Source organism: Lynx rufus, unplaced genomic scaffold, assembly GCF_022079265.1.
Source record: "Lynx rufus isolate CCGP_SWC_20201006 ecotype Redwood Valley unplaced genomic scaffold, mLynRuf1.p SCAF_14, whole genome shotgun sequence".
NCBI classification, from domain to species: domain Eukaryota; kingdom Metazoa; phylum Chordata; class Mammalia; order Carnivora; family Felidae; genus Lynx; species Lynx rufus.
This window is the reverse complement of record NW_025814828.1, coordinates 8426920-8443188: the sequence shown is the minus strand read 5'-3', so window position 1 is coordinate 8443188 and position 16269 is coordinate 8426920. Positions and strand designations below refer to the sequence as shown.

The 16269-nt window shown below is 46.8% G+C and overlaps 1 protein-coding gene across 1 annotated transcript; it reads right to left on the bottom strand.

Moving 5' to 3' along the window:
* Positions 1-484: 484 nt before the first annotated feature.
* Positions 485-15097, bottom strand: MSL3 (MSL complex subunit 3). The gene is made up of 13 exons (XM_047075888.1): positions 14965-15097; positions 13518-13600; positions 13041-13136; positions 12603-12703; positions 11737-11822; positions 10983-11105; positions 10128-10288; positions 9177-9335; positions 7053-7315; positions 6304-6413; positions 2767-2866; positions 2228-2312; positions 485-1296 (listed from the first exon to the last, which is right to left on the bottom strand). The coding sequence occupies exons 1-13, from the start codon at positions 15064-15066 to the stop codon at positions 1197-1199; spliced, it is 1569 nt and encodes a 522-aa protein (XP_046931844.1). The 5' UTR covers positions 15067-15097; the 3' UTR covers positions 485-1196.
* Positions 15098-16269: the final 1172 nt, after the last annotated feature.

The following is a 16269-nucleotide window of genomic DNA, read 5'->3' as shown; positions in this document are numbered from 1 at the left end:
AGAAATCTCTTTGATGGAATCATTGAGCCATTTTAGATTTTTAAAAAAATTCCCTGTGGCCTTTGTCATTCATGAGCAGTGGTCTTTGGAAGTTAAGGTCCACTGAACTGAGCTGTAAGAATAGGCAGGCACCACAGTCAAGGCTAGTATGGTACTGGTACCCCTTTAATTGAATTACAACTTTGTGAAGCATCCTGGGGGACAGGGAGGCACACGAGAGACTATAATGAGGATTAGAAAGGTGTCTTCAGAGACTGTCAGCTGGTAACGATGGAGGAGAAACGTGTTGGCCCAGCCCAGCGTGCAGCATCTCCCAGTAGTCACCTTCTGGTCAAGCCATCAAGTGGGGCAAAATCACAGAGGGATAGAAAACAAAAGGCCTTAACAAAGCAGGCACAAAAGTACAACAAAAAGTTATTAGTCAAGAGGTTACCTCACTCTCCCTCTGCAACAAAGAGGCCAAGACCAGAGTGAAAACTCCTGCTTCTTTGCAACAAGATGGGCAACACTTTATTTAGATCACCAAAAATAAGGTTTTACAGAAAGGGAACCATAACATTACACAACAAAGTATAGCTGTAAAATCTCAAACAAGAGAGGCAACACTTTATTTAGATCACCAAAAATAAGGTTTTGGACGAAAGGGACTATAACAAGCAAGTGTGGGGCTGCAAATTTTCTTTTGCCATCGATATCAATTCCCTCTAAAATATTTTGGGACTATTTTGTGATTTCCAAGCAAAACTGAAATTTGGTGGACAGAGCTGTTGAGCCTCGTCACAAGAATGAAAACAGTTTGGAAAACAATTTTGCTTAATGCTAATGAGTAACTAAAAAACGTGGTCATTGCTAACAAACAATTCCAACATCTACTAAAACAGCCTAACCTATACATACTTCCATTAATGTTTCACTGTGAACACAGCTGTTCTTTAACCGCTGTCACAGACGACGCGTCCAGTGGCAAGGGTCAGATGTTGGAGGCCGTTCAGGCACCCAGGAAGTAAACCTTTACAGAATAACTACAGGATGTAAGCAGCTCAAACAAACGGGCCCACCTCCGCCAGAGCCCCGGGGGTGGCTGTTGTCTCAGCCCTGTAAAGAAGGCCCACCATCTCCCCAGACCTTCACTCTTCACTGCGAACCTAGAGCACAAAGCTAGACAGACAAGATGTTCTTCCAGAACCATCACACCTTTAATAAATCGCCCTGGGGTTCTTGGTGCTATAGTGTGCCTCACAGGCAGCAACATAGGCAGACTCTGGGAAGAAGTCATCGTGGTATTCTGCCAAAAACCTGGAAGAAGAAAAACATTGCCCCGATGATCCTTACAGTGAGGGCGGAACACCAGCAAGCAAAATTTTAACTTGCAAGCACTCTAACATTTCACCCCTTCTCGGTATTCCAAAGAAAAAAAAATGAACGTGATTTTGATTTCTATATACAGATTACTTTCATTGCACGTATCTGGCTTCTGCAGTAATTACCATTTCATCAGAACCCTTCCACTATCAAGTGTACAAATAGAAACAACCTAAACTCCACTAGGTGGCAGGCTGCCTTATACAAACGCTTCCTGCAAAAAAGGGTTCTGACCACTTCTACATTTTCATGTTATAAAAACAAACGATAGGGGCACCAGGGTGGCTCAGTCGGTAGAGTGTCTGACTCTTGATTTTGGCTCAGGTCATGATCTCACAGTATGTGAGGTCGAGCCCTGCGTTGAGCTCTGTGCTGACAGCGTGGAGATTCTCTTGGGATTCTCTTTCTCACGCGCCTGCTCTCTCAAAAATAAACAAACTTAAAAAAAATAAACACAAAAACCCAACCTGTAAATGCTAATATTTAGGTTTATGTACACACAACAAAAAAGTCTAATACTTAAGGTACTTATAACGAAAAAATGTGAAACTAAATTACTATCGATCTTAATCACTTCTACTGTAAAAATTTAATTTTCTATTCACAGTTACCCAACTGGACTCTTCTAGTGTGACACAAAAAATTTTACCTCAATACAACGAACATCCTGGACTCAGAACACAGATAAATTACAGAAAAAAAATTGCCAAAACCCCCCTATGTTACGATTAACAGTTAGAACCAATCATACTTAGGTAATACTGCGACTATTAAAAATACCACACGGATTATTAGCTTCCACCGCTGTTACGGAGAAGTTCAGAAAAGATATATAAAAGATAAATTAATAAAAAAAGAAAAATACCTAAGAAAGAGATCAAAGTGCTTCAGTAAAGCCTTCAGATTCTTCTCAGAAAAGGACATCTTTCCAAGGATTTCTGGAAGTTTCACTGCATTAAAAATAAAAGCCACACCATTTACAATCAGCAGACTCTGGCAATGAGTAGGACGTACTGAGGGTCCTTATTTATCCTGCTCAAGCTGAAATTAACATCTACGTTATCAGATAAAACCAAAAAGTCTTACTGAACACAGGGTAGTGGTACAAATGATACAAACACCATTTTTATGAAATTTAAGATTCATTCAGTGCCTTTTTTAAAGAGGTCATTTTTCAATGCTTTTTCTTAGACCCTCAAAATTACAAGCTGTACATAAAAGAACAAGGGTGTGAAAACCAAACTGGAGGGGCACCTGGCTGGCTCAGTTGGAAGAATGTGCGACTCTTGATCTTGGGGTCACGAGTTTGATTATTAAAAAAAAAAAAAAATAACCTTAAAAAAAAAACCCGAAGTGGAAAAAAAAAAAAAAGGAAGAAGAAAGCAGGGGCCAGGGACTTCTCACCAAACAATCGTAGCAAGTGTTGTGCCCCATAAATGTAAGAGGGTGGAGGTGGCTGGTCACTTGGGGGGTAACTGTCCGGTACCAGTTTCCAGGAGAGGACCTGGGAAAAGCATGAGTTGCATGAATTGTTGCATCTTAACACTGTTACCAAGAGATCTCAAAATCTGGAATTGCAGCAGAAATACACATGCTGTGAGGTTCTCAGTCTCGCATGCAGTGTGACATTCTCACTCCCAAGCTTCCTGTCCTTGTGGTGCCTCATGAGTTGCTTCACAGCTGGACCAGAAAATGGGAGTAAACAATAACAACAAACCAATGCAGAAGTTTGAAAGCCACTCCTCTAGCTTTCCCACGAAGCCATTTAAGAGCATGATCTCAGCATATAGGCCAGTATAATGCTTTATGTTGAAGAGAACCAAAAACTACAAAATAACAAAGTTCAAAAGAACGCTTGCAAAAAATACACAATATGATGTGTATGATTATGTAAATACAGAAAAATTACCAAGTAGAAGTACATACCAAAATGTTCAATGTTCATGTCTTATTGGTGGAATTATGATTTAGGGGGTTGGGGAGGATAAAGGCACGTGTTTCCCACATGGATTACATGTCAGCATGTATCTTATAGTTTCCTACGGCAACTTTTTCAAAATATTTTTGCCTTTTAAACCAAGCACACGAGGACTCACCTTCTTTGGCAACATGGAGATACTTCTAATCACCTAAAAATTCTAACAATAAATTTATTTGATTTCCTACAACAACCCTGAAAATGTTTACAATCTGACCCTTTCCAGAAAAAGTTTGCCAACCTTCATCACTTCATGTTCTCCTTGCCTAGTAAAGTCGTTCACAGAAACAAGGAAATCCTACTTAAGTGAGATTCCAATAGCTACTACCTATAAATTAGCTGTAACTGTTCTGGTAATTTCGTCTCTTTTCCTTTCTTGAAAATCATGCCATATTAAAGAATGAAGTGGTAAAAAGTAACCCAAACATGTTTTAAGGTTTTTCTAATCTCCTAATATATTTGATTGACTTTGGAAACTAATCTGACCCACTGAATCAAGTGAAAATAGACTGAAACCCTGGGTATTGATTTCTTTTCCTTCTTTTTCAATTTCAGAACTGGGGATGGATATAAGGTTTTGTTAAAGTCAGAGCTGTATTTAAAAACCCTCTGATGAGGAGCGCCCGGGGGGGCTCAGTTGGTTGAGCGTTCAACTTGAGCTAAGGTCACGATCTCATGCTTTGTGAGATCAAGCCCCGTGTTGGGCTCTCTACTGTCAGCATAGAGCCTGCTTCAGACCCTCTGTCTCCTTCTCCCCCTCTCTCAAAAACAATAAACATTAAAAAAAATAAATAAATAAAGCGCTCTGATGAGATTCCACAGAAATACTTCAGCAAATTATAGATCTATTCTCCTGAGTTGCTGCTTTGCCTTTGGGGATCTATCAAGTTTAATCTGGAAACAGTAGAGCCAAAGGAAATCCTCCACAAGACAAAGCAGAAGGATGCCCAAACGACCCCAGAAAGGCTGATGTACTCAATTTAACACGATGAAACTGGAGAAGCTAGTGAGTCTCGCCACGGCTCTGCGGCACTCCATGCTAAGGTCCTAGCTTCGGCTTTGGCCTCACCCACCCACCCCACCCATCCGTGGCGCAGATCACTGAGGGTGGCGATTTGGTTTCGGCATCATTCTTCCACGCCCGGCACCTCAACCTGAAACTCGGCAACTGTCTTGACAGTGACACCTAAAGTTAACGTGGAGGAATCTGCAATCACCGGAACCATGAAACGCACGTGTGTACGACAGCAGGCCATTCGGCTGGTTAGCGGGCAGTCGGCCTCACTCGCTCAACTGCACGTTTCAATGCAGCGTATCACCTCCTATTAACTGAAGGTAAGTCTCACGGAGGAGAACAGGTTTCTAGCAGAGGCAGTCTCAACAGGGGCGTACAGAGAACCACTCATGAGTACTGATGACAAAGGTGTGCATCCAGACTCTCCCCCGATGCAGGCCAGCAAACAGCAATGGCAGAGAGTCTCAGGGGAGGCGGATGCAGGGCTTTCGTTACAACACACGAAGATAGAGGCACTTACGAGGGGGGAGTTCACTAAGGCCTCAGGAGTCACTGTTGGGAGCCTGTTGCACCCTCCAACCATTTACTAGAAATCCTGTTCTACTAGGGCCTGCGGCTGGACCTGTGACCACTAGATGGTGGGCTCGCACTGCTCACCTGAGTGGGAATGGCCTTGCCTGAATATTCCCCTGCCTTTTCCGAGAAACAGGACTCTCCTGAATAACACCTGCAGGGCCGTGTCTGAGGAACAGGATGTCAGGGACTGCTCATCCTAGGAATTTCCTAATCTTCCCTCAATGTCATCGTAAAACAAACTAAGTTTTCCAGTTTTTCTATCAAGGGCCAGCCAACTAAGTAAGGCCTTGTGCCAAATCCAGCCCAAACGCCCTTGTGCTAAAAATGGTTGTCGCATTTTTAAATGGCTAGTAAAATCATACGAATAGTATTTCAGGACATGTAAATGATATGAAATTCAATTACCAGTGTCCATGAATGAATTGTGGGGGCACACAGACATACCCCTTCACTTACGAGCGGTCTGTAGCCCTCTCACATGACACGAGAGCTTGCTAACCTCGAAAGAGACCGTATGGTACACAACCCTGAAAATGTTTACAATCTGACCCTTTCCAGAAAAAGTTTGCCAACCTTCATCACTTCGTGTTCTCCTTGCCTAGTAAAGTCGTGCACAGAAACAAGGAAATCCTACGTAAGTGAGATTCACAAAATATCCCAGTAGACTAAGATGCCTCCTGAACCCCTGAAACGCTCACTACCTACACATCAGTTAACCGGTCTTAAAAACAGAATTTTTAAATGAAAAGTTTCCCCATTTGTAAAACGAAAACCTGGTGGCAAGGTTGTTCTAGAAAATCTGAGGTGATTTAGGTCAAGTGCCTGGCACGATGCTGACATACAGCATGCCCTCAAAGGGATGGCTACTAATATTACTATTAAGAACGAATTTTTTATTTTTAAATGATTGGAAAAACACAAGAATAACCATGTTTCATAACACGAAAATGATCTATTCAAATTTCGGTGTCTCTAAATAAAGTTTTATTGGAACACAGCACGCCCATTCATTTACATAGTGTCTATAGATGCTTTTGGAATCAAGTACTCTTGAAGGAGACCACGTGGCCCACAAAGCCTCCGATATTTACTCTCTGGCCTTTTGCACAACAAGCGTGCTGATGCTTGTTCCATAAAATGAAAGTACTCATATTTCAACAGTCGTGCTTACTTGAGAGATGAGCAGAAGCACAGTGCTGGAATCCTAATGATTTTCTCATTTTAGAAACCAAAACCAACATTCAGCATCATCATCTGAAGCATTTTGTTAATACCCATAGCAGGAGCGACATCCTGTCTCTCAGGAAACCCGACTTCCTTCCACAGGACTCAAGCAGCCATAGGAGGCCGAGCAGTAATGCCAACGCTTTACCTCGTTTATTTCATTAGTTCTTCTGCCTTCAAAGCCAGCAAACACTGCGCTGCCTTCCTTGCTAGGGGTCAGCGGGACAGGTGAGGATGATCTGCTGTGCACAGGTGTCTCTTTGAAAGGAAGAGGTGTTAATTATTCACTCGTAAGTCACAGGAACTGAACCAAAGACTGCCGGAAGACCATTACCAACGGCAGAGAAGTTATTCATCTTTAACGGGAAGACTTTCCTACCATAAAAGCCGGTACCTCGATCATCTGGGGAAAAAAATCAAGTGCTGATGTACGTTACAATGTGACGAACCTTGAAAGTATTACGTTGAGCGAAAGACGCCACAGACAAAAGACCACTTACTGCGTTACCCGCATTGACAGGAATTGAGGCCTGGAAGAGGCAAATCTGTCCGGACGGGAAGTAAGCAGTGGTCACCCAGGCTGCTGGATTAGGGCTGGGGGGAGGCAACGGGGAGCTACCGCTACCAGACCCATGAGACCCAGCTACACCAGCAGGTGCCAAGCATCCGACCGCAGGGCTCAGGCGTGGGGGCTCCTCTCTCTCCCGGCCATAGGCAAAATGCTTCATGAGCCTCGGTTGGAGCCAGCTCCTGAGCGGAGCTCCCACAGGCGAGCGGGCGAACGTGGCTGTGACTGGGCGCTCGCCCCCACTCCCCTCCCCGCCCCCCTTGCCGGCCAGCTTCCGGCACGGGCCAAGCACAAGTGAACGGCTGCCCTGCGCCTGGGAATGGACCTACTCTTTTCCAGGTGCAGGAAGAGCTTAGGCATGCTGGCGGACGTGTCCTGCTGCCGGCGCTTGGGCTGAGGAGAGGCACTGCTCTCAGACAGCCTGTCACAGTTGGCAGAGTGGCGCGTGGACCGCCTCAGAGACTGCAAGGCTTCCGGCTCGGCCTTGCGCCTCTTGGGGGTGGCTGGTTCACCAGAGGTGGGCTGACTTTCCGTGGACTGCGGTGTGGACGGATTCAGCAGAGGCGGGCTCGGAGAGAGCTCCTCCTGGTTCCTACGGAAGAAGAGAGAGCATCGCACACACTGGCACACATAACCTCTGCAAAACCCGGAGCGGTTCTTACATGTCCTCCTTCACACTGAAAACACTCTTGCCTCTCCTCCAGGAGGCTTATAAACTTTTACTTTCAAGTGTGACAAAACAAATGTTTTCTTAAGGAGTAACCAAACGGATTGGGGCGCCTGGCTGGCTCAGTTGGTTAAGCGTCTGACTTCGGCTCAGGTCATGATCTCACGGTTCGTGGGTTTGAGCCCCACATTCGGGCTCTGACAGCTCAGAGCCTGGAGCCTGCTTCGGATTCTGTCTCCCTCTCTCTCTGTGCCTCCCCCACTCACGCTCTTTCTCTCTCTCTCAAAAATAAATAAATATAAGATAAAAAAAAGGGAGTAACCAGACCTATTAAATCATTTACATCCCCTTGATAACTCTGCAAGGCATGTTGGCATTAAAGCCTGATGCCCCTTTTATATATTATACCGATGGTTCTCAATCGGACGTCGTCTCGCCCTGCCAGGGGACACAGGCACTATCTGGAGACAGCACTGTTTCGGCTGTCACCACCGGCAGAGCGCTACTGGCATCTAATGGAGAGAGGCCAGGGCTGCCACTCAACATCCCACAGGGCACAAGAAAGCCCCACCACAGAGAATGATCTTGTTCAAAACGTCAATAGGGCCAAGGTTGAGAAACCCTGCTCAAGAGAGTAAGAATACTACGGCAGCTGTGCTTGTGGTGGGCAACACAGCATAACGTATGGAACTGTCCAATCACTGTGCTGTTCGTCTCAAAGTAATGTAACACTGGGTCTGCTATACTTCAATAGATTTTGTTTTAAAAGGCGTAGGAATACCGTGTCGTTCCGTTACGCTGTAACTACTACAAGACTAGAAAGAAAAGCCACAAGCATCCGCCAAGCTTTGTGGAACACACAGTCCACCCTGAGGTTTGAAGCAGGGCATGGGGACATCAACACAGGTCCCCAAGGAGTTGCACAGGCCTCTCACGTAGGGTGAAACCAATGGGAGAGGCAGGGAGGCAGGCAGGCAGGCAGAAAACCAGGAACGAGGAGCCATGAAGGGAAGGAAGGGGATGGAAGGGAAAGGTAGCCAGAGCAGAGCATGGCGTCTGGTGAGCAGGTAGCTGTCAGCACCCTCTCTTGGGGAAGCAGAGTGAGCAGGGGCAGTGGTAGACAGAGGCAGACAGGAGGTAGGCGAGTGGAGATGGAGGTGCGGAAATCACGAGAACACGCCGCTCTCCCAGGAAAAGAGGCCCAGGAAGATAGGGAAGTAGCTTGTCCAGTGAAGGTACAGACTTCAGGGTGAGATCTCCGACCCTCCTCTCTCAACCAAACAATAGAGATTTGGGCATGCTTGGTGACTGAGGAAAGAAAGTGGTGACACAGCAGAGGAACTAACCTTTACTTCAAAGCAAAAGGTGGCCAGCCCTTGGAGAACTTTCTCATTTAATAATAACTACTCGAGGAGGCAAACGCTCTTTCCATTGAACAGAGGCAAAAGGAAGAGGCTCAGAAGGCATTTCCACACGTCACACAACCAGCAAGTAAAGGAGCTAAATTCAAACCCACATCTTCCGCCCTTCTCAGCCCTGTGTCTTCACCCCACTTGTCTTTGGGAAGACGAGTTAGCTGCTCAAAATCCAACCAAGTTCTCACACTGGAATCTTCACTTGGTAAAATCTTTCAGAGCCATTTGAAAGTGAACGACTTGGCTAACGCAGGAAAACTCCACCTTTCAATCTCTTCCTCCAAACCTATTGGCCCCATAGCATCAGATAGAAATCTTCAAAGACAGAGTCAACTATTTGCTGACATCAGTCAGACTGCAGGCTAACTTACCTGTTAGTGTTTGTGGCACTTTCCTTAATCGGAAGAAAAAACTTGGATGAAGTCACCTTTTTATACTGAACTTGTTCATACGGATAGAGCAAAACCAGTGGGAGCGTGTAATCAAAAGTTATTCTTAATCCATCCACCATCTCCTTACAAAGATCAACGCTAGGAGAGTAAGAGACTAGAGATGCAGTAAATACTTTCCAAAATATCAGAATCAAGTTGCACATTTTTAAGAAGGCGATGTTTTAAACACTATACATTACACCTATATGTATGAAGAGTTTATAGATGTTGTCAACAGAAAATTAAGCACAAACACAAAACTATAATACAAAGTGAAAAAAGTACACTAGTGATTTTAACATCACACTGAACGCAAATGACTACGTTCAGTGTCACATGAGCAGCCCAAGCAGCCTGCGCTGCAGACGGTGGACAGACCCCAATTACCGGGAGCTGAAGGGGGCAAGCCCGATGCACTACTCCTAATACTGGTTTCAAATCCAATACTCTGCCTGTCGGACTCTAATCGAGCTGGGCCACATGCAGAACACAGGCCATGAACATAATAATCCTGACTGGAATAAAAACCTGTTTGCAAACAAGCTGTTTGCAAAATGTTATTCCCCCATTCTGGTGCTTCTCGAGGAAAAAGAGTTATCTCCCTATATTGTATCACTGAGAAAACCAGGTCTTGGGTGTTGAGGCAGTGCATATGCTCAATGTATCCACAACAGACACCTAAAAAGTTATTGGGCATTTTGAAACAGGGATATTTTGATATTAAATTTGTTACTAAATGAATTATTAGTTAATTCTTAAGTGATGTATTAAATGAATTCCAAATTAGAGAAAAGGAGAGTGTCACCTATCCTAAATGGAAGTCACTTCTCTAATACACAGAGAGAGCGAGCCACTGAGCCACCAACCCCCCCCCCCCCACCAACTACTCACTTCTTTTCTGCTGGAATATAGTGCACGTTCATATTGGCATGTGGCATAGCATGATGGTGTCGAGGCCTCTCATTGGCTGAAAAGGCTGCATTGATAGCAAAATGCTTCACGTAGGACTCCAAAATAGTTATGATGTTGGTCTGGCACGGAAGCTTCACTAACTGTTAATGAAAACATAGACATCTGATGCACACATCTCACTGTGTAAATCATACATTCCAAGAAACAGTGCTCTTGTCTCTATAAACTTTTTAACTCAAAAATAAAGCCAGTTCTCAGGGTGCCTGGCTGGCTCAGTCAGTAGAGCATTCGACTCTTGACCTTGGCTGTGAGTTCACGCCCCACATTGGGTGTAGAGATCACTGAAGAATAAAATCTTAAAAAAATAAAGCCAATTCTGCTTGAGGAGAATCTTTTAAATATACTTTGAGGCTCCTTGATTGCTTCTACTAATCATATCCCCATGAAGATCACAGTGTAAGTTCTCAAAATAAATGTAAGCAGTGACTCACATCTTAGTGATCAATTAGGGCCACCTGGGGAGACTATATTCGCAGTCAACCTCCATGACAGATCAATTACGTCTTAACCTCTTGAATGAAGCCCAGGCATAAGGAGTTTGGCAAAGCTCCCTAGATGGTTCTAATGGACAACCAGGGCTGGGAAAGACTGCACGCCTTAATGCAATCAGCAAGAATGCCACAGTCAGGGAACTTTAGAACCTGACTCAGTACAAAACTTAAAATATGAATTTCATTCTTACAAGGTTTTTAATTATTTGAGTCTGTGATTGCAAAATATGGCTAAATGAAAGCTCTATTACAAATCCACGTTTTATGTATTTTCCCTGTATACCCGTTTCCTCCTGTTGATATAGTAACAATCGTCCTCGAGCTTCTTCTTCAGAACTTCTGGGATTTCTATCGTTATTGTCCTTTCTTCCATTTCCCTTCTTGTGTGTGGCTCCGGTCCTTCCTTCTGCAATGTCACAATTGCATCTTTAACTACTTATAATGGCGGGGGGGGGGGTCTATATCCAAAGACAAACACATGAGAGGCTACTATGAAACAAACGCAGTTAATCCTCAACATTCATACCAGTGATGATGCCACATGTCCTAGAGAAAAGCACATGAAAGGTCCAAGGTTTACGGGTTTTAGGGCACTAAGCATGTTGCAAATGCTTACTTTGTTTCTCTCTCCTTTCAGCGTTGGCAGTGAGATACATGTTAACTTTGAAGGCAGGCGGAAGTTACGGAACTCTGATACACTTAAACTCTGATACACTTAAACTCTGATACATTTAAACTCTGCTACATTTAAACACTAATCACCATCACAGAAATAAAGTTCATGATTTCATTGGAAAGAAAGAAGTAACCATGATTCATGTAAACAGTTTATGGGTAAAAAGAGCCACCAAGAGGTTCATACGGTGACTATAAATATAAATAAAGGTTATTTTCCCATAAAAATCAAGTACAGTTCTATAATATCTGGTTAAACAAATGCATTTTTAGAAAATGATCCACAAGTGGAGAATTTTATCACATAATTTTACCACTAAATATATACCTAAGACAGAGATTTTACAATAAAAACTTCATACCACTTCTGTCTTTTCTTCAATATCACTTTCTTCACTTATTTCTTCATCCTTTTCTTCACTACTGTCATCAGAGGAACTGCTTATTGCTAGGTAAAACAGAAAATATCAGGCAAACCGGCATCATATATTTCCTTAACCTTTACACTTATAATTCGCTAAGGTGGCACGTGTGTCCTGCCGCTGGCAATAATTAACTGTACTGCGTATATTTAAAATTTTATTTTTACATTTGTCTGTTTTTGAGAGACAGAGACAGGCAGATTGCAGGTGGGGGAGGGGCAGGGAGAGAGGGACACACAGAATCCAAAGCAGGCTCCGAGCCGACAGCACAGAGCCCCACGCAGGGCTCGAACTCACACACTGTGAGATCATGACCTGAGCCGAAGTCGGCCACTTAACCGACTGAGCCACCCAGGCGCCCCAACCCTGCATATGTTTTATATGCTGAACACAAATACTGGACCTTTTGGAAAAGAAATTTATTTTGAGAAATATAACACCGATTTCAGTGAAGGTAAAAACCACACAAGTTCATGATCTAAACGTGTTTGGTCACCTACGAGAGCCTGTGGTTCTCTTGCATTCGTAACTGGGGTCAAGGCCCAGGAAGTGGCAAGAAGGAAACATAAGGGGTTAGTACAAAGAAAGACACTGGCTGAGAAGGCAGTGGTCACGGGCAAGACTGATGAGATACTATGGGCTGCTACTGTCAAAAACAAAACGGGTAGACGTTACACGTAACAATGAGCTCGAGCTTGAACTGGTTCCCTGTCTGTAACTGCAGCGAATCCTCCCCTCAATCCTGTGGCATAAAAGGACGAGGTAAAAGTTCTTTCAGCCAGAGAAAACGAAGGCAAGCCACTCACAGTTTTCATCATTTTCATCCTTGTCTTCAACAGGGAGGCTTTTTAAGACAGAGTCAACACCAGGCAACCTGCAGCGTTTCTTCTTTCTTCCTGTGCTTCTTCTGAAAGAAAACCAAACACCGCTGAAATAAATTCCGATGCCACCTGATATGGGTCTGGAGGTACAAACAAGACATAACAGCAACGATTCTTAGGGACCTAAAAATCATTGAATCCTAGAACATAAATGTTAATCTCCACCTCAGAAGATTCCATAGTAACCTCTCTGAAAACACGGCAGTTCGAATACAATAGCAACTCCTCATTAACACGCTTTAAACATATAAGACTATTTAACAAACCAGGTCTATCGGATTTTTACTTTCAGATTTAAAAAATTCGAAACATTAAGAGAAAGCACACTAAATAACATTCATTTCATGACTTTTGTATTCTTACAGGCGAGCTACAGCTTTCCTTGCCAATTTACGCTGTAATCTCCGATTTTCATCGGTGTCACGAAGGACATGATCTTCAGCTGCCCATCTATCCCAGCTAATCAAACAAAAAAAGAGAAAAGGATATAAAATTCAGTATTTTAGTTTGGTGTGAACAAATACTAAAAGCACCTCACAGAAGCAGAAGTGTCCCAAAAGTACTGAAGTTTTAGAATGCTATTGAAATATTTTAAATTCACACAAAAAAGATGCAAATAAACTGGAAAAGGAACTCATTCAGGCACAGAAATAACTAGGGTTTCCAGAATCCAAACACAATTGACTTGAAAGTAATCATTCTTCAGAATAGGAAAGGTTTGATAAAAAAGCAGAAACAGGAAGTGAAGCTTCTCTACAAGTGTTTCTAAAACTTAAGCTTGCAATGTTCTTGTGCTGCAAAGATGACCAATTTTCAATCCCGTTTAACAAATACACTCACCTTCTGTTCCAACCATTAAAATGGATCAGATATTCTGGAATCTTTCTGCCTTTTTCGTCTTTCCCAACAATAACATCGACAATCTGAAACCAGGAAATATTGTCCACAAATGACAGAACACACAGACTAGTGCAAGCTAGATCAGGAAAACTAGATCACAGATCTCTTTTTAAAAGAAAAGAACGCATTCTCTCCTTTTTTAGACTGAAAGCTGGGTTGAAACATTTTCCCTTTCAATTCCATTTTTTTTCCTGAGTGGATGCCTCAAAATAGGAAACATCCCTCCAACCGACCCACGATTGGCCTCGGACACCGAGACTGAGTTCAGCTCCTGAAGCCATTGGCCGACCGACTTGTCACTAACACAAGAGTCCAGGCCACACAAGAGAGCTGCAGCCCTGAGACCTCTGGGAGTTGTAGTCTCCCCAGCTCCGCTGCATCCAGGGCCAGGACGGCAGAGGATTACGCGCTCCCTCCCAGCGGAGTCCCCAGAGGGAACACCTGGGGCAAACGATGGGGCGTGTCACCCCTGGGGAGACTCGAGGAGGGGAGGGAGGTGGGATAGCAAACAGCCAAGGCTGCGGCGGTAGGAGCCGGAACACGGAACTCACAAAGCCCGGAGGCTTCGGGAATTCCCCCATGGCCGGCGTCGCCCAGACGCACCTGGGGCCCGGGGCCAGCCCCCATCCCCGGCCTACGGGGTCCACTCCCGCTCGCCATCCAAACCCCAGGAGCTGCAGTTATGGCTCACTTTCCCCCCCGCCCCCCACCTTCCCCCAGCGCCCGAAACTTAGATGGCACGGGGCGCGAGTCGGGGATCGAAAACCTAAATGCCGCAAGACGCTGAGGAATCAAAGCTCCGGGTCAACACTGCCCTCGGGTGGGACGGGGGGGGGGGGGCCCGGGAGGGGTCCCGGGAGGTATCGGGCCCCGACAACGACTGGTGCTCCAGAGCATCGAGGTCGCTGGTCGATGGCCAGTGCTCTGGCGCTACAGTTCAGGACCTGGCTCGGTCAGTCAGGGTGCCGCACGGGAGCCCACGCAACGATGCACCGCGCAGAACGGTGTGAGTTAACACGAAGGTAGAGGCCGCCGGCAAACGGCCTCCTCGACGCGCAGCCCTCGGTGGCGTCGCGTGCGCAAACCGACGTCGCGGCCCCGGCCTCACGACACTGCACGCGCGAAGTTTCGTTTCCGAAGGCGCGTGCGCGGCCTCGCGCCGGCGGAAGCGGAACCGCCCGGGCCCCGACTCCCCCGCGCAGCGTCCCGCGAGCGCCCCCTGCTGAACGCACGGCGCCGCGCAAGCCGAGGAGCAGCCGGCATGGAGCGCCGGGCCCCGCCACTTCCCCTGCGCCGCGCCGCGCCGCCGTCCGCACCCGCATCCGCCTCCGCCACCCGTCCCGGGGTCCCCGGCCCGCGCCTCCTCCCTGTCCCTCCGCGGCGGCACCTTGGCATCGTACAGCACTCGCGCCTTGGTGGGGTCAGGCTCGAAGCACAGCACTTTCTCCCCTGAGTGGAATTTAAATTTCATGCCCTCGCTCGCGCTCATTTGCTCATCGTGGCGGAGGGCGAGGCTCCGGGGCGGGCGGAGCGCGCGCGGTGGGGGAGGGGGGGTGGGGGCGGGGAGGTGGCGCGCCTCGGCGGGGGTGGGGGGAGGGAGCGGGGAATGGCGGAGGCTGCGGCCGCCCCGCCCTCAGTCCCGCCTCGGCCCGCCCCGCGCCGCGGCCGGACCTCGGAGCCTCCGGGCGCGCGCGCTCCCGCCGGAGCGCGTCTCCGCGAGTCCCCGCCGGGCCCGGTGAAGGCTGCGGCGGGGATCGCTGCCCTCGGCGGTGGTCTTTCGGCAGAACGGCCCCTCCCGCCCTCGTGGGAAAGGTGGCTGGCCCGGGGGTGGCAGGCGCCCAGGAGACAGCCTCACTGGGGTGGGCACTGGCGGCGGGCAGGTTTGCCGGCCGCTGCCCTCCAGCAGCCACTGGCCGCGCCGCGTGGGCCATCTTAGCAGAGCTGCGCGCCGCCGAGTGTGGCTACGCGAGGAGGACGTCTGGCCGGAGTCCGGTGTAGATATGCGAAGGAAGGGGGAGTGAAGAAAGCACTGGGGCATAGCTGGGTTGGGACAAGGTAGTGGCAGACCTGGAGCCCTCCAGTGACAGCGGGTGAGCAGTGAGGCCCCTGAGTCCTTGCCTGGTCATTAACATCTTAAGTCCCGCTTCCAGCGTGGTCTTTCAACCCCCAGCACTCAAGAGTTCCTCCCTCGAGGTCTGGTGCAATACATTGAATACTCCCTAAAGGGGGAAAGTACTGTGAGGCTGGTCCTGGAAGGTACCTGCGCTGAGGGGGTGCTCAGGACATCTTTGATGAACCTAAGGCAAGTGCTCCGAGACTCTTGAAGGGCAAACCTGCAGGCACAGGAAGGACGGTGCTGGGTTTTTTGCTTTGAGGGGTGGAAAGTGGGTAGTGTAGTGACTGGATTGAGAGCGGTCTAGAGACCAGCTTTGAGACTCTGATGTCATGGTGAACTGCCGGTTCTCCACACCCTGGGCTCTGTTCTGGCCTCCAGAAATTTGCACTTGTCCTCCGCTTCACTGGGTTTCCTGGTAGACATCCTTCACATTTCAATTTGGATACTGTCAGGAGAACAACCCTCGGGCTTCCCCAGGTGAATTACATACCCCTTCCCAGCCCTCTACTTCTCCGATTCTTGTGTTTACTGTACTCCGCAGTACAATGGGCTGTTCGTTTGCAAAATATCCTCCAT

What these genes read in the sequence shown, in the direction of transcription:
- MSL3 (XM_047075888.1), bottom strand. Translation starts at nt 15,066, where the DNA reads ATGAGCGCGAGCGAGGGCATGAAATTTAAATTCCACTCAGGGGAGAAA. An exon ending in TATATTCCAGCAGAAAAGAA is followed by an intron (nt 9,336 to 10,127) that starts GTGAGTAGTTGG and finishes TTACTCTCCTAG; the next exon opens with CGTTGATCTTTGTAAGGAGA. An exon ending in CTTCCTGCACCTGGAAAAGA is followed by an intron (nt 6,414 to 7,052) that starts GTAGGTCCATTC and finishes TTCCTTTCAAAG; the next exon opens with AGACACCTGTGCACAGCAGA.